This window comes from Oryx dammah, unplaced genomic scaffold, assembly GCF_014754425.2.
Source record: "Oryx dammah isolate SB20612 unplaced genomic scaffold, SCBI_Odam_1.1 HiC_scaffold_5, whole genome shotgun sequence".
Taxonomy (NCBI): Eukaryota; Metazoa; Chordata; class Mammalia; order Artiodactyla; family Bovidae; genus Oryx; species Oryx dammah.
This window is the reverse complement of record NW_024070189.1, coordinates 97,888,725-97,906,803: the sequence shown is the minus strand read 5'-3', so window position 1 is coordinate 97,906,803 and position 18,079 is coordinate 97,888,725. Positions and strand designations below refer to the sequence as shown.

At 56.1% G+C, this 18,079-nt stretch overlaps 2 protein-coding genes across 3 annotated transcripts in view; one reads left to right on the top strand and one right to left on the bottom strand.

Moving 5' to 3' along the window:
• TECR (trans-2,3-enoyl-CoA reductase) overlaps nucleotides 1–18,079 on the bottom strand; it is a 28,031-nt gene that overhangs the window by 5,855 nt on the left and 4,097 nt on the right. Inside the window, exon 2 of one of the 2 annotated variants that reach the window (XM_040240949.1) lies at nucleotides 14,471–14,713. The exons of the other annotated variant lie outside the window; for it this stretch is intronic. Within the exon in view, the coding sequence (XP_040096883.1) occupies nucleotides 14,471–14,560 (90 nt within the window). The 5' untranslated portion in view covers nucleotides 14,561–14,713. The remainder of the gene's footprint in view (nucleotides 1–14,470; nucleotides 14,714–18,079) is intronic. 2 annotated transcript variants of the gene reach the window in all.
• DNAJB1 (DnaJ heat shock protein family (Hsp40) member B1) overlaps nucleotides 5,701–18,079 on the top strand; it is a 29,252-nt gene continuing 16,873 nt past the window's right edge. The window contains exon 1 of the mRNA XM_040240953.1: nucleotides 5,701–6,508. The gene's annotated coding sequence lies outside the window, so the exon portion shown is untranslated. The remainder of the gene's footprint in view (nucleotides 6,509–18,079) is intronic.

The window sequence follows — 18,079 nt, the reverse complement described above, 5'->3', positions numbered from 1 at the left end:
GCTACTGGGGACCTGTCTCCTTCTGGGGTGACAAGAAAGCTGTGGAAAGAGACAGAGGCTGCCCAACACTGTGAATGTACGGAATGCTGCCGAACCCCTTATTTTTTAATGGTTAATTGCATGTTATGCGAAATTCACCTCAATAAAGTAGCTTTTTTTGGGGGGGTGGGCATATAAACCAGTTTTAATCACCCGGAAAAAGAAAAGGTAAGAGGCAAGGAGCAGCAAAGTCTCCCCCTGACCCCACCCCACCCAGATTGAGGGCCTAAATGCAGGGAACCCCACCATGCACTTCCAATCTTCAGCTCCTGAGTTACCCCCACTGCACCCCTCCCCACCCTCTGCTCTGTGCCAAGCATGCGCTCACCCCCATGCCTGTCACATACACACCCCTGTGCCCGGGCATGAAGCCAGCCTGGGTGGGGGCCCAGGACTGGGGTGAGGTGGCCCAGGCAGCTGCTGAGCAGAGATCCTGAGCACAGAAGAGAAGGCAGCCGGCTCAGGACGCCCTCGCCAAGGGAGAAGGCAGGTGAGGGGCATGGAGGAGTGGGTGGCAGAAGTTCCTGAAGGGGGGGCATCTCCTCCTGTCCCCATGGAGGGAAGGGGCTGGGGGTACTTGGAGCAGGGCGAGAGCTTGAAGGATGAATGAAACAAAGCCCATCAGACTGACCTGAAGTCTGGGCACTGGTGAGGCAGGGGGTGTGGCCCCAAAGCCTCGGGCACTATGGCCAGGCAGAGGACAAGGGCAGGGCAGGAGTCTGGCCTGGGGCACAGGGGACAAGCTCAGCGATGGCGTCACCCATCCTGGGAGGAACTCTCGCTCAGAGGCCCCAGGCTCTGGGTTCCAGCCAACAGCAACTAGTGGAAGCACAAGGTCAGGGCTGGTGAGAGGGGACTGTTGGACAAGGGGCAGGGTGCTGCCCACCCTGTAGGAGGGGTGGGGGCCGGGGGGAGGCTGCAGACTTGCCCTACCCCAGGGGAGTACCCAGAGACACTGCCAGGCAGAGGGGCCCGCCCTTTTCCCCGCCTTCGTGGAAATGGGCAGATGCCGCTGATCAAGGCTGCCATTGTAGAAAGAGGGGTACCCGCTCCCTGAGCACCTGTTTCAAGCTAGCTTGAGGGCCAGAGCCTCAGGGGAGCAAGGCTCCCGGGGTGACCCCATGTGGCAGACGAGGAAACCGGGCTTCAGAGCAGGACAGGCTCGGGGCCTTTGCACATGCAGCTCTCAGTACCAGCGCAGCTCTCCCCAGACCCCACGGGGCTCTCCCTCGCAACCTCAGCAAGGTCCGTCCTGACCATCAACTTAAAATAGCAACGCAGACATTTACCATCTGCCTCCCACTGGATGGTCAGCTCCAGGGGGCGGGGACTGTCCTGTCCTCAGCCCTTCCCCGGCACCTGGAACACAGCCTGGGAAGAGCTGTGCTCTGGAATCACCTGTGGGAGGCCCCCTGCCCAAGGCCACGGAGCTGGGGCTTAAAGCCCCTTCCCCACCAGCCTCTGAGCCAAGGCCTTTCCCTCACCCCTCCGTCACCACACTTGGGGCAGGGGGGCCTGCCCACCACAACAGACCCCAGAGCAGGAGCTGCTGCAGGGAGCTTTCCCCAGCCTCATTCCAAGGAGGCCTCTGTGAGGCCTGCAGGCCACCGCCCAGCTCCCGCGACTCTGCTGGGCCCAGCATTCTGGTGGCCAGACCCTCCTCCCAGGCTCTGGGGCACCACTGACTGAAGGAAAGGGTCAGCAGTGAGCCTGCTCTGGCTCCAAGGGAACCCTCTATTTTCCTTCACCAGCACCCCCAACACAGAAGGGGCTCCCCACTGACAGGCTCCACACACCCTGCCTGCAGGCAGCACCACAGGCCCAGCAGCCCCTCACAAGGAGGCGCTGAGGTCAAAAAGACTCACCTATTTTCAGGCTGTGTGGCGCTGGGAAAGTTACCCAACCTCTCTGAGCCTCCATCTTCTCAGCTACCAAGTGGGCTGCCCTCACCTGCTATCTCACAGGGTTACTCTAAGGCTTACAGGTAATCACCACCACCATTCTAGCCTGTTTATGTGCTTGGGGAGGCGGGGGCAGGAACAGAGAACAGTGGCGAACTCTATACCAAGAGATGAGGGGAAACCAGAGAACGGGGGATCAGGAGTGGGGAGGACAGCCATTTTAGACAGAATGGGCAGGGAAGGCCTCCCTGAGAAAGCACACAAGCGTCCAGTCTAGAATAACTCTCACAGAAAAGTAAATGTTATCAGACCGATACTACCAAAATACAAGTGGCAGAAACACGGGGTGCCAGGCCTCTTTCCTCCAAAACCTGCCGATGACCCTGAAGGGGCCCTACCAAACCAAGGTCAGCGGGGTGGTGCGAGGAGCTGGTGACGTTGAGCCCGAACCCTAACAATAGCAAGACACGTGCGGATGGCGGAGGCGGGGCGGCTGCAAGCGTGGCTGCTCTAGCTCAGCACCAGCGCTCAGGAGTCAGCAGGCGCGGACGCTGCCGCGCTCTCCACTGCCCCCTTGCGGCCGCGGCCCGAAGGGTGAGCACAGCAGCCGGCACTCCAGGTAAATGACCCAGGTACCTCCGGCGACGGCAGGATGAGATCAGGAGAATGTGCACTAACTGTTCTCCCACTCACCAGCCAGGCGGCCTCGGGGAGCCACTACCTCACGCTCATTCCTTCGTCCGCGTACCCTTTCCTGCCTCCCCACTTCCCGCGGGCACTGCCGTAACCAAAACCGAATCCCTGCCTTCACAGGAGCTGCATGCGTTCTGGCGAGGGCAGGGGACAGGGAGACAGATGATCAATAGTGCCATGTTTTAAACCAAGAGTTGTGGAGAAAAACAGAGAACCGGGGTGGCGTGGGGGAGTCAGGAGCGGGGAGAATGGCCACTTCAGAGTTGTCAGGAGGCCAGCCAGTGGAAGTGGGGACACACCAGCATGTCTCACTCATTGCTGACCAAGGGGTTTTTGCAGAAACTAACGCCTGTGGCTGGTGACCTGTTATGTAAGTGATACTCATCTGTCACTGATCAATAACCGGCAACAAAAGCTGTATTAATATGTCCCTGACCAGTATAATGCAAGCAGCAGAGCCGGTGTGGCAGAAGCAGAGTGGGGAGGGAGAGCAGGAAGGCACGAATGGGGAGTGAGGGGCCTGATCACAGCGAGGGGAGCAAAGGCGCCGGCACTGCGGGCCACAGGAGGGACTCTGGCTATCACTGACGCAGGTGGGAGCCACGGAGGGCTCTTGAGCAGGGGAGGGGTGTGACCTGATTCACTTGTTCAGAGGCACCCCCTGCAAAGTGAGAGACCAGGGCAGAGGCACCGATGGGGGAAGGAGCAGGGAGGTGACCATGGAGAGAGTAAGAAGTGGACAGGCCACGAAGACAGTGACCACATGTGCTGAGGGTCTGGATGTGGGGGTGAGAAGGGAGGGACTCTGAGGTTCTGACCTGGGCCTCAGAAGGGAGAAGCACCAAGCAGGAGGGTGGCAGGAAGGGGAGGCACCACCTAAGCCCAGGCTGGACAAGTCTGCAACTTCTGCTTTACCCCATGGGAGCTGCCACCCAGGGTGGGGCACACGGCCCAGGCGCCAGTGCCCAGGAGGGCTCTTGAGCCAGAAGCCAGGCCCCACTCTAGCTTGTTTCCCCGTTTTCATTAACACAGCTGAGCCCAGTGTCCCTCTGGCCCCTCCCAGATGTAAACAAGACCCGGGGACCCCAAGGCAGTCTACATCCCAGGCCCAGGCCTGAGAGAGCATGGACTCCAGGTCACCCTCATCACCTCCCGGCTCCGTGTGTCCCACAAGGGAACCCTCCCGACAGGAGTGAGTAAGAACTGAGCTGCTCTCCAGACACCTCTCCTCACCCCCGATTATAGTCCCCAGGGCGGCCGAGGAAGCAGGCGCCATTAACTCCATCTCACAGATGGGGAAGCCGGGTTCCGAGGGGGAGTCCCAGCTCATGCAGCAGTGAACTGACCCCAGACTGCCCACCACACAGACTTCTGGAGCTGTGCCCCCAGCAGGCACATGCCCTGGGGAGACCCCCAGGCAGCAATGGCACAGGCCCCGTCTAGAGCAGGCTCTCGGGGACCCCACAGGGGCTGCCTGCTGGCCCTTCGACCAGGCCGCCTTGTACTGGGCAGGCTGGCACATCCCAGCCGGTGCCAGTGCTGCAGGCAGGACTGTTGGGGGGGGGTAGGGGGAGGCTCCCAAGGCTGGGGCACAAGAGGCCTGCAGTGGGCGCAAGCCCTGCTCAGTGCAGCCTCCACTCCAGGTAAAGGGGCAGAGGGCTCCGTGGGCAGAACCACTAACCTGGGCTCTCCCGGCCCCCACAGGCCCCACATGGGGCACAAGGGCGACCACACTCAAAGGATGGATGGAGGCCTGGCCCTGAGCAGCGTGGGCCAGACCAGCTCACCCCATTCACTAATGCAGAGTCTTGAACACGTTCACCTAGTCTCGGCGGCTCAGCGCTTTCGGCTCCCTCTCCCTTCCACTTTCCAGAAATATCGAAGTCACACTACTCCTGCCAGGGCAGCTAAGACCTTGGGCTCAGCTGCCAACGCACCTGCTGGGCCAGAAATACCTCCTTCCCCAGTGGCTTCGGCTCTTGACCCCATTTCTCTGAGGTGCCTGGGGGCACTGCACAGCCTCCCTGAAGTGCTGCAGTGGGGAGGTGGGGAATATCACCAGGGTAGGAAGGGCAGCGAGACTGACCACCCACTCCCAGGGCCTCAAGCAGCCAGCTCCTGCCTCCCTCCCCTGCTGGCCAGACGATTAATGGCAAGGTCTGAATGCCAATGTCCCTGGGCTCTGGGATCCAAGGCCAGAAGCTGGCGGAGCCCCCCATAGCCCAGCAGTAGCCAGCCTTGCAGGGCATTCTCTGGGCGCCCAGGTGCCCCGGCTGGTTGCTATGACCACAGAAGGCCCAAGATGAAGGAGCTGGAGCAACACAGCGAGACTCTGGTCTGGGGCCCGAGAGGGCCACCACACTCTTTGCCCAGCAGCCCACTGGTGCCCACGGCTCAGACCCCTTCCTGGGCAGTTACAGGCCTCCGGGGCCTCCAGAGGGCGCTGTCCTGGACGGAGCTGCACTGTGAGGGCCCATTTCATTGGCAGGGCCGCCTCTGGTCCGGTCCATCAGATGCTTGCTTACCTCGTGCTGAGATCTTTACCCACGCAATCACCTGGGCCTGTACACTGAAGACTGTGACCCCAGCTAAGCAGCCCAGAAAACCAGGGCTGGGAAAAGGGGGTGCTCTTGCCTGAGGCACAGAACTAGGTCAGAGCCAGCCAACTTGGGCCCAAAGAATCCCACTGCCCACCCTCACACACGAAAAAGAAACCATTTGCATTCTGAGAACAGGCTAAATGCTAAAGAAAGAAAGGGAGAACAAAGCCTGGACTTGATTATCTGGAAAGCACCTTGCTCCTTGCTGATGTTAAGTTCCAGAGGTCTGGATTCTGCAGACCAAGTCACCTCCCCAGGAAGTGTCCTTGGGAGGCTGATCTGTTCGACTCCGGGCCCCTGCTGAGCCAGGCCATGCCAAGGGCAAAGGGCCTGTCACCCCAACACCACCCAGAGGGGCACAGGCAGGGTCAGCAGCTGTTTTGCAGTTTTCTGCCAGAGGCTAAAGCCACCAATGAGCTTGGAAAACCAGTGCCGTGGGGGTGGGGAAGCTGCAGAGACCACAGTCAGACCAGCCTCCGTTCCTGCCTGCGCCCTGACACGGGAATGCTCGCAAGAGGGCCTGACAGAGCGCATCCCCGTGGCAGGGGTGGCAAAGGGCCCTGCTCAGTGACCCTGAATCCTGCCCACCTACGAAGCCCACCTCAAGAGCCCTGACCTGGACAATGCAGATGAGAACATAGGGACCTCTGATGGAGAGTCAGGCACCCACAGCTTCGAAAGTTCCCAGCGACAGATGGAGGTGGCCAACTCACCCTGGGCTGCCTCAAACAGGCTCTTGCCCTTTGGACGATGCCCCAAACCCTTATCACAACAGACAGACGGCCTGACTGACTGACATGCCCTCGAAACTCTCAGCCAACCCCCCCAGTTGCTCCCTACCCAGTCCCTGCCCCCTCCCTCAGCCGTCAAGCAGGGTTCCAGCACCCAGCCTCCACCAGCTCGAGCTGGCCTTGTCACCCCACTTTACAGACAGGGCAGCAGAGGCTCAGGAGTCACAGGCTCCAGGGGCAGGGCCCCACCTGTTTTTGCTCCTTAGAACTGAATGCTTGTCCTCCAGAACTGTCCCTGGCCCCAAACCCTGGGAGGACGGCCCAGATCTGCAACCCTGCACACCCTGGCCAGGTCAAGGTTGGTGACCACATCTGGTCTCTGCATCTCTGGCAGGAAGGCACGGTCGGGCCAGGGAGCTGGAAGAGGAGGAGACGCTGGAGCCCTGTGGACGCAGGCTGACAACACGCTGACCAGCAGGGGGCGCCCGTCCAGGCTGACTCCCGACCCGCACCCGGCACGCCCACCCCCAGGTGCAGCAGGCAGGTCAGTTTTGCGCGACAGCCCAGTCTGAGACCCGGCCTTAATGCCCACAGCAGCAGCAACAGCTAACACCTCCTGTATACTCACAACGTGCAGGCGGGGAGGCAGGTCCTGACACAGATTATCTCCTTTACTATTACTCCCCTCTTCCAGGTGAGGACACTGAGACCCACTCACTGTAAAAGCAGTGACTGAATAGTGACTAAATACCTCCTACATGCCAGGCACTGTCAGGGGCTCTGGGGGTTCAGCCCTGGAAGGACAGCCAGGAATCCTTGCCCATGTGGAACTGACAATTTAGCAGGGAACACAGACCATAAAATAGTTAGAGGGACTTCCTTGGCCTCCAGAGGTTTAGACTCCATGCATACACTGCGGGAGACATGGGTTTGATCCCTGGTAAGGGAACTAAGATCCTACCTGCTGCATAGCACGTCAAAAAATAAATAAAACGGGACAGGGAGTGGCAGGGGAAGGGAGCTGGCAGTTTCACATAAAGTGGTCAAGAAAGATCTCCCCGAAAAGATGTTGAGCCAAGCCCTGAAGGTGGTTAAGGAAAGGGCAGTTTAGAGATCGGAGGAGAGCCTCCATGCAGAGGAATGCCCTGTGCAAAGGTCCTGAGGTGCCGCCTGCTCAGTGTGCTTAAGCAACAGAGCCAGGGCTCCTGTGCTGGGGATCGGGGTAGTGGGGGGAGGAGAGGAGGTGAGGACAGGGAGTTGGTGGCTCATGCAGGGTCTCCCAGGCCCAGTGAGGACTGTGGCTTCTACTCTGACTGAAGTGGAAGCCATGGGGGTTCTGGGCAGCGGAGGGATGTGACCTGACGAGTTCTTAAAGGACCCCTCTGGACTATATATGGGGGAATAAGGATGGAACCCGGAAGACCAATAAGAAAGAAGTTATCAAGATAAAAGATGGCTTAAACCAAGGGGCCAGCAAACTATGGCCCACAGATTAATTCTGGCCCACCACCCGTTTTTGTACAAGCTAAGATGATTTCTACACTTTTAAGTGGTTAAGAAAAAACTCAGAAGCCTATTTCATGGCACATGGGAATTATATGAAATTCAAATTTCAGTATCCACAAAGTTCACTGGAACGCAGCCAAGCTCGCTGGTTGACGGATCATCCAGGGCTGCTTCTGGGACAGCCGCAGGGCTGAGAAGCCGTCAAGAGGCGGTATGGCTGGAAAAGCCTAGGGCATTTCCCATCTGGCCCTTCCCAGGTAGAGTCTGCCAATCCCTGGCCTGGGCCTCATGATGGCAGCAGGGCTGATGAGCAGCAGTTATATTCCACAGGTATCCCCAAGGCAGAGACATGATTTGCCGACTCCTGGACATGAGACATGAGGGAAAGAGCTGAGTCAAACAGCCTGGGGCCTGATGATTAGAAGCCTGGAACTGCCATTAACTGGCAGGGGTGGGTGTGGGGAAGTGGAAGTCACTCAGAACATGCAGGCTGAGGTTGGGCTGAGGGGTGGGGGGAATCCAGGCTCAGTTTTGGACATGTTAAGTCTGAAATGCTGACTGAACACCCCAAAGAGACCCGGCTCGCTGAGAAACACCACTCCTCCTTCCTGTAATCGCGTGGAAGCATCTGTGAGCAAACTGGGCGCTCTACGAACTCTGGTCACGTATGGGGCTTCCCAGGTGGCTCAGCGGTAAAGAACCCGCCTGCCAATGCCGGAGTCCCAGAAGACGTGGGTTCGACCGCAGGGTGGGGAAGATCCCCTGGAGGAGGAAATGGCAGCCCATTCCAGTATTCTTGCCTGGGAAAATCCCACGGACAGAGGAGCCTGGCAGGCTACAGTTCATGGGGTCGAAAAAGAGTCAGACTATGACTGAGTAAATGAGTACGCACACATATCCCTAAAATAATTTTGCTAATTGGATGCATCCCCCAACACATTTTTAAGTTGACAATACTTTTTCACCTGAGCTTGAACAGCTGCAAAAGATGTCATTTCCATCCTACTGCAGATATTGCAAATTCTATATGAAATTTATTGGGCTCTGTTAAATCTCACCAGGGTCTAAATACCCAAGTAGCTTCCTATCTACCATCATTCCACTCTAAAAAAAAAAAAAAGGCTGTAAACAAGCTCCTTAATATTTGCTCCTTTTTTGCCTTGAAGTTGAATTCTATTCGCTACCCTCCTGCATTGAATTTTATTCAAATACAGGATCATGACTGCAGGTTTGTGGGGTGTTTTCTTTTTGGCTGTGCTGAGTCTTCGTTGTGACTCACCAGTTAGCTCCAGCTGCAGAGCACAACGGCTGCGCTTTGTGGTGGTGCTCAGGCTTCTCACTGCAGCGGCTGCTCGTGTTGCGGAGCACGGGCTCTAGAGCGGGTGGGCTTCAGTAGTTGCCGCACATGCGCGTCCCTGCCCCCAAGGCATGTGGGGTATTCCCACACCAGCGATCGAATCTGGGGCTGGTTCTTAACCACTGGATCACCAGGGAAGTCCCTGATTGAAGGTTATTACTGAGCATCATATCTACTGCTCAAATCAAAATTAAATTTCTTAAAAACATTTTTATGACCTAAGGCTAGACGGTAAATTGTCTGTCTACAATGCGAGAGACCTGGGTTCGAACCCTGGGTTGGGAAGATTCCTTGGAGAAGGAAATGGCAACCCACTCCAGTACTCTTGCCTTGAAAATCCCAAGGACGGAGGAGCTTGGTGCAGGCTACTGTCCATGGGGTAGCCAAGAGTCGGGCACGACTGAGCGACTTCACTTTCTTTCACTTTCACTTTAAGGCTCTAAGTGTAGAGAAAATCCTTCAGGATGAGTTATCATTACATTATCAGCTAAACATAAACTATGAACCATCAACAACCATCATTAAACATTAACCATAAACAGTAGGTTATCAGCACTGCGTCTCTAGATGGCATGGATATACCATTTTCCCAATCAGTTCATATAGCCAAGGTGACTATTTCTTATTGCTAGAATGAGACAGAGCTTTTATTCTGACATCTCTTTATTCAAGTAAACACTAAGAAGCCATATTCACATAAATAAGCAGATGAGTAAAGGCAGGGTCTTGTTAAAGCAAAAAGTCCCCAATTCTGTGAACTCCTTCTGAGTTACTGGCCCTAGTCTCAGAAATATCTGTAAGGTCTTCCAGCTACTGTTAGGCACCATTCCACTATTTTTCTGAAAGCAGTGACTCGTGACCTGGCCCCAGGGCCTGGCACTGCTCACTTTCTCAGCCCTGCACAGGTCCCAAAGAACGCGCAGTACGGCAGGCACTGCCCAGGCAGGGTGTGAGAGAAAGTCTGTATCCCAGTCCAGTCTCAGCCCCAAGGGCTGCCAGGCTCCCAGGCAATACGTGGCCCAGAGGAGCTCCAAGCAAGCCCATCAAACCTTCCCGTACCTAAGCCAGCGGGCTCTGCCCCACAGCGATCCCGCTCCCTGTGCTCCTTGCAGACGCCTGGCCCACGCCAGGGAGCCCACAGGGCCCTGGGCGCTGTGTCCAGTGCCCAAGCAGAGCCAGGAAGGGGTTCCTACACAGAGACCTGCGAAGGGCTCAGCCACACACGGAGGGCATCTCAAACCCCCAAGAACCCCTTCTGCTGGCTGAGAAGTTCCCGTTCTTCCTCTGCTCAGGCAACATCGGCTGAGCCCCTCGCTGCGCCAAGCCTGTGCAGGGTGCTGAGCTCGATGATGAACAGAAAGACCCGTGTGCAGCATGCCGGGTACTGGCCCAGATGCTGGGATGCCATGGCCAAGCGCCCCCCCCCCCACTCCCTGCCCCAGCCCACTGGGTCTGCTCAGGCTCAAGGGGAACACCGGCAAAGAATCTATTACGTAACACGAGGTCAGGATGAACCAGCTGCTGGGAAGAGAAGAGCTGGGCAGGGAGCCCAGAGGACCACAGGAGGCGGTCAGGAAAGGCTTCTCTAAGGATATGCGACTTGAGCCAAAGTGATGGCCAGCACGAGGCTCCCGGAAGAAACTGCAAAGGCCCCAAGGCAGCACACAGGTTGGCAGGGCTCAGGAACACCCGAAGACTGGCTGCAGCACCATGTGCTCGAAGGCGCGCAGCTGCGGAGCAGGCTCGGAACGGAGGCCGAGACAAGTCCCAGGTGTGAGTCCAGGGATGGGCGGTTGCAGAGTGCCACAACCTGGTTTGGTCTGAGAAGGAACCCTCTTGCTGCTCGGGACAAGCGTGGAAGCAGTGACAGTCTTGCAGACAACCCAGGGCAGAGACCCTGGCAGCTTTGATGAGAGCATGAAGGTAGCAAGCACTGAGAAAGACGCACTAATTCCTGGATCCTGAAGTGTCACTGATTCAAAACAAGCTGCCAAGTCTTTTTTTTTTTTTGAGAGGGGACACATATGCCAACATTAGATAAATGGGTGGACAGATACAAATCATAAGATGCATCCCAACTTCAGGAACATGAAAATGCTGAGGGGAAAGATGTACATCGTGGGACAAAGAGAGGAGAGTAATTAACAAGTGAAAGATGACTCTGATGGAGGAGGGCAGGGCTTCTGGAATACTCAACAGGCCTAGCCATGTCCATAAAGGGGAAGGTAGTTTAGGAGAAAATACTCAGCTACAGCTATTGCACGAGGGGCACTGGAAGCTGCCCTTGGCTGCCTGCCCCCTGTCCAGTGTCACCTGTGAGCAGCTTCACAGGTCAAGACCCTCAGAGCCTCCCCCAACCCCACAGGGCTCAGCCAGCTCGGCTCCAGCAGAGAGAGTGAAATGAAGCGAGAGGAAATGAGCCCTGGAGTCTTCACACAGACACCCCTCCCCACGCTTTCTCCCCGGATGGTGCAGGCTTCCAGGCCCAGCTGGAGAGACGGGAAATGCTGCCGTCCACCGAGGCCCCCAGGGAGCCAGGACGCGGTGCTCAGAATGCGTCCAGTCGCAGGGCCCACTTCTCAGATGGCGCCTGGAGGAGCCTGGCAGGAAACATTCCTGGGGCCTGCCCGTCAAGGTTAGTGCTTCCTGTAGAATTTCCATGTCATCTTTACATGAACACTCAGGGTTCAAGCAACTTGGAGTCAAAAACAGGGGGGGCGGAAATGGCCAAGTTCCAAAGTACCAAAAGGTAAGTAGGCGCCCATGCTAACGCACCGGAGCTACAAGTGCTCTCAGTTAAATCCACCAGTTCCAGGGAACCGCCAGGCACCCCGCAAGCTGAAGGGTCCTCCTGATCGCTGGGTGTGGGACAGTTTGGGGGGAGGCATGGACGATGCAGCTAACTGCCTGAGCCCGCCCAGCCTGTTCTCGTGGGTCTCCAACAGACAGGGACACAATCACTTGATCCACAGCGGGGGTGACAGAGGACAGCCTCACACTAACAGCTCTCTGAAGGTGCTAAGTGCCACTCGGAGAACCAAAACAGGAGCTCTGAGGAGGGGACAAGTGTGGCCTGGGTGGCCCAGAGGGAGCCTTTCGGAGGAAGTGACATTCAAGCTGAGACCTGAATGGCGGGATGAGGATGGCGCGAGCAGAGCTGCCTCTCCGGAATCTGGCCAGCCCTGGGATTTCCCGGCTCAACCCCAGCCTGTCCCTCTGTGGATCCCACCTCCAGCCAGGAGACTGCAGGAGATTTGATCCTCCGGAGTGGACTCAACAACACACTGTTTCAGGCTATACGTGTCTTCCCAAGAATTCTGCCGTTACCCTCACACCACACCACCCCACCAGACAGGCTCTGCCAACCATACCTCCTGAAAAGCATCAATTCGGCAACTCCTCCAACCCACCCCTCTTCTAGATTAGCTTCTTGAGGTGTCCTGGGAGACAGCTTCTCCTAACAAGAAGACCAGAAGCTACAGCTCTTGGACCCCCTCAAGTTCAACCTGCTTCCAGTTGCTCTATGAAGCCCCAGATGCTAGGGTTAAACTGTTTGTGTGTCCTCAGTCTGACTCTTTTCAACCCCATGGACTGCAGCCCACCAGGTTCCTCAGTCCATGAGATTCTCCAGGCAAGAATACCAGAGGGGCTTGCCATTTCCTCCTCCAGATGTTCCCAATCCAGGGATCGAATCTGCATCTCCCATGATTGTCGAGCAGACTGTTTACCACTGCTCTCCCCACCAGCTTGAAAGACCCACTCCCACCCAAAGGACAGGCACCGCTCCCTCAGGCCCCTCACACAATGGGCATGGTCCCCAGCCATTGCTCCCTGGTCCTTTTAAAGAGGAAAACAAGAATTCAGAAGGCCCCGAGACTGAAAGAACTCTGCAGTCTCCTGGGCTACCTGAATGGCCCATGAGCTCTGCTTACATAAGAGACTGGTTCGAGCAGAGACAGGGACAGGGGCAGGGCTGTGCCGGCCTGCCAGTCACCGCAAGCTACTGAGGGGCCCTTTATCCCCCAGAGGACTAACAGGCTCGTGGCCCATCTCTAACCACTGGACTGGGGGCAGGAGCGGGGAGTGTCGAATACCACCCACAACACAGTTGTCAGTAATAAGGAACAACTACTCTCACGCGTTTATATAACACACACCACAGTGGGAGCACTCTCCAGGACTCAATAAACTGCTCTCTGAAAGTTAAGCTTTTGGGTAACATCAACAGGAAAAAGGACCTCCATCGCCAGTGAGTCCACATATGTCGCTGCAAAGCCTGGCCTGATCAGCCCCATCACTCATCACACAACCACTCAGCCTGGCCTCCAGACCTCTGCCCAAGCTGAGCTCTTCCCTTCCCCGAAGACTTCTTTCAGGCTTCGGCTTAGACGAAGAGACCCTGAAGGTAGAGGCTGAAGGTTCATTCAGTCCACTTTCCTGGCATACAATAGATACCAAGAAGAAGAAAAAAAAAAAAAGTCAGAAGGAATGAACTAGTAAACAGGCAATGGAGGACTTCTCTGGTGGTCCACTGGTTAAGTATCCACTTTCCAATGCCGGGGACCTGGGTTCAGAAAGTAAGATCCCACATGGCTCGGAGCAACCAAGCCCACTCATTGCATCTAAAGAGCCCGAGTGCCACAACAAAGACCCAGGACAGCCAAGGGGACAAAAAATGGGAGATGGGCTGGAGAACAGCTAACTGGAGCCTGCCACAGAAAAGTGTCCAGACCAACAGGAGCTGCTAGCAACCTGTGCCAAGACGAGGAGCAGACCCACAGGCGGGCTTGGCGGCTCCTGGGCTTGTCGTGCCCAGGTTCCAGGAAGAGGGGGACAACAGGGAACAGTGGCCAGGGTGGACCCAGGGCTTAAAACCAGCTGTAAAGCAGACTTCCCTATGTCAGGACCATTAATGATGGGCCACATGGGGCCACCTCAGCCCAACACATGCAACGCTGGACTCATCCAGCGCAGCGAGACCCCACTCACCCTTCTACACCCGGGCCTGGCCCCAGGCAGAAGATCGCTGCAGCAGGACGGCACTCACCCTTCTACACCCCGTAGGCCTGACCCCAGGCAGAAGATACATTCACCCACCCATTCACAAACCTCCCTCAACCGTCCAGGTGCCAGGGAAGCTGCAGGAACAAGACACCAAGAGCCCCTCCCCTCACGGAGCTCACTCTGTCCAGGCAGGAAGACCATCAAGTTCCCAAAGGAAAACACAACCACAGCCCAGGGAGGGCCAGAGGAGAGGAACAGGCTGCGGCGGTCCCCCTCCAGCAGGACAGTCAAGGAAGGCCTCTAAGTTGAAGTGAAGCTAAGCTCTCAATGAGAAGAAAGCAGGCACAGGAAAAATAGAGGGAAGAGCTTTTTTGGCTGTGGGAAGGGCTTATGTGCAAGGCAGGAATGTGGCGGTGGATGTTCGAGATGAAACCAGCCCAGCAATGAGTGAGGTCAGCAGGGGGCAGAGGGGGGATCAGAAGCTCTGAGGGGGGTGTTCTGAGGTGCGGAGTGCTACGATCCTCCCTCTCCAGAGACCCTCTGGCTGCTGCTAGGTGAGGGCCAAGAACAGACACAGTGGTGCACCTGTAAGGAAGGCGGTTGTGACAGGCATCAGAGGACCAGGCCCACTCTGGGCACCTGTTTCCAGGAATGGTTCTTTCTCACGATGTTAGAAAGTGGGTTCTGACTGTGCTGTGACTTCGCTGACAGTCCCACAGAGAAGGACATAACAGCTCATTCCAAAGTGTGGCTTCAGGGTGTGTGACATCAGAACCATCATGGGCTTCTGGGCCTCTTCCTCCATCTCTGGGCATACTGTTTGGCACAACTCCATCTCCAGGAGCCGGCCGGGTCTTGTTCATTAACACATCTGGAGATGTTCTAGAGAGAACACATGCAGAAAGTATTCCAGGTGGCCTCACTGATACACCTCTGTTCTTGACCACCTAATGATCTGGACCTTGACCCCGGACCAAACAGTATGCTGGCACTTCAGATGGCCCAGGGGCTCCATGAGACAGGTGTCTTTTTAGGGGGGGAAAAAAATTATTTATTTATTTAGCCATTCTGGGTCTTAGTTGCAGTACATAGGATTGATGATCTTTGTTGCGGCACATGCGATCTTTGGTTACAGCAGATAGGATCTAGTTCCGGACCAGGGATGGAACCCGGGCCCCCTGCATTGGAAGCATGGAGTCTTACCCACTGGACCACCAGGGAAGTCCTAAGACAGGTGTCTTTATCCTGGCTTCACGGATGAGACAACTGAAATGTCCCAAGACAGTCAAGTAACTGTCCTGAGGGTAGAGCTGGTGGCCTGCCTTTAAAGGACACGGCCACTGAGCCACACTTCATTCCTTCCGCAGCACGTGGTCGCTTGGGCCCACCCACAGCAGAGCCCACTTTGAGTCTAGTAGAATCCGGGCCCTGCCATTCAGCAGCTGTGAATTCACGCTGCTTCCCTACTCTGGGTCCCAGTTTCCCCATCTCTCAAGTAAGGATAAGAGTACCAGCTTCACAGGTTCATTCTGAGGAGTTGATAGATAAAAAGCACTTAGAGTGAGCACTGTATCAGTAGTGACTTTCATCACAATGCTCTGGCTGTGGCCAGGTATTAAAACACTCTCAGCTGCCACTGTCAATATCAGCAGGAGGGTGTTAAGATCTAGCTTGAACTTGAGCAACCAGCCCAAGGTCTCCGGGCCTTTCTCATCCGGCCAAGCCTGTCAGTGAAAGTACAGGGTTTCCCAACCAAACTCAATTGCTTTAACGTTACCACACTCAAGGCTGTCAACTCTCCACCTTTCTCACGGCTCAGGAACCAGTTACTCAAGAGGCTCTGCCAGGCTCAGGGTTCCCCACCCCCACTCGAGCCCCTCACCAGTCTCTCCAACAGCTGTCCCACCCTGTGCCCAGCCGCCCACCCACCACCACCCATACTGCCAACCTTACCACTTTGGTTCTTCCCACCCACCTCCTCACCTCAGCCCCACCTCCTTCACCCAGGCCCCGCCTCCTCCACCCAGGCCCCGCCTCCTCCACCCAGGCCCCTCCTCCTCCACCAGGCCCCGCCTCCACTCCCTCTCTCAAGCCTCAGGATCACGGTGTAGATCAGCAGCTGCTGCTGCTGCTTCTAAATAGTTTCAGTCGTGTCCAACTCTGTGCAACCCCATGGATGGCAGCCCACTAGGCTCCCCCATTTCCTTTTCCAATGCATGAAAGTGAAAAGTCAAACTGAAGTTGCTCAGTCCTGTCCGACTCTTAGCGACCCCATGGACTGCACCCTACCAGGCTCCTCCATCCATGGGATTTTCCAGGCAAGAATACTGGAGGGGGATGCCTTGCCTTCTCCGGTGTAGTTCAGCAGAACTAGTCAAATGTTAGCTGCTGTGCTGCACCCATCTAATGCTCACCAGAGCAGTAATTCCTTGAAGGGATAACCTGTGAGGTAGGGCCCACTGTGCCCGGCGGTGTGCAGGTCATGAGTAACTTGGGATTGGGGAAGAGGGAGGGCCTGCCTGTAGCATCTGCCTCAGTCCATGGTGTAAATACAACCCTTGCCCACGCCCTCTGCTGATTTCAGGCTTATCAACCTGATGTCCCTGAAGGCAAGGTTGGGAAGACGAGCCAAAGTCAGCCACTGAGGGCACAACCCCACCAGGATCCCCACTTTACAGATGAGAAAATTGGCTCGAGAGGTTACAGAACCTATGGGCTCCATACTTTGTGCCGGGCAGTTATGGATCTGAACCTAGCTCTGACCCAAAGCTTGGTAAGCTTTTCTGTCTTCCAGGGAGGATACCACCCAAAGGGGCCCTGACTCTGTGGCTCTGGGGAAGCACCCCTTATCTGACAGTTCTAGAAGTCACTGAGGCAATGAGATTCCAAGAAGCAAGGGGGTGACTGGCTGAAGTGCAGAGCTGCAATTCTAAGGGTGAGAGAAAGGGGCTCGCCAGGAGAATCGCCAATGTGAGCCGCCACCTGCTCAGAGCCTGCAGGGCACAGAAAAGCCTAAAAACCACCCCAACCCCACAGGCTCCCTGTCTGACACACACCAACACAAGAAAGGTCCCGAAAGCGCACCATGCTTTGAGGCTGCCGCATCCCAGTCTAGTTCACCTACGGAACTCCAAGGGGCAGCCCATCCCACGTGAGGGCAGAGGGGCTCGGTCTGTCAGAGGCCACACAGGCCCACAGTGCCCCTCTCTCCAGGGATGCTGGGTGCTCAGAGCAGCACAGCACAGCCACCAACCCAACTAGCGTCAGCAGGGAATCGTTACAGGGACAGAAACTGGAGTCAGGCCAACCAGAGACCAAGGCCCAGCACCACTGCTTGCTGGTTCCGTGACCTTGAGCAACTTAACTGACTTCTCTGGGCCTCAGGCTCCTTCCCTGTTAAGTAGAAGTAACTCTGATGCCCACCTCGTCAGATGCTCACAGGCCTCAGGAACCACCGGTGGCTGTTACTACCAGCACTGCCAGCATCCCCAACATGACTGTGGCTCTGGCTCTTCTGCAGACAGACCTAGGTCTGGATCCTGTCTCCACCACGATGTGACCTTGGACAAGCTCCTTCACCTTTCCAAGCCTCAGGTTCTTTATCCACAAAACGGAGGAAGGAGGAATATCCAACTCCCAGGGTTTTTGCAAGGACACAAGAAATGTGACCTTCCCCTGGTCACAAAAAGTAGCCCTGGCGGCTCCGTGGTAAAGAATCCACCTGCCAACGCAGGGGACACAAGTTTGATCCCTGGTCTGGGAAGATTTCACATGCGTTGGAACCCCCATTGAGCCTGTATGCTGCAACTACTGAAGCACAGGCAGAGCCTCTGGTCTGCCACAAGAGAAGCCACTGCAGTGAGAAGCCTGTGTGCTGCAACTAGAGAAAGTCTGTGAGCAGCAATGAAGACCCAGCACAGCCAAATAAAAAGGAAAAAAAAAGGACCCAGAAAGAGGGGGATCATAACCAGGCTCGCACCCTGTCTGTAAATAAACAATCAATCCCAAAAGCATTTTCAGAAGGCCTGCTGGATGCAGCACACAGCAGGGTGTGAGTGAAGAGATCAAGCAGGCCCCATCTCAGAACACAATGCTGCTGCTGCTGCTAAGTCGCTTCAGTCGTGTCCCATAGACGGCAGCCCACCAGGCTCCTCCGTACTGGAGTGGGCTGCCACTGCCTTCTCCATCAAAACACAATACCTTCCCGAAAACAGAAACCAAATTTAATGTGCAGAAGTCAGAAACCTG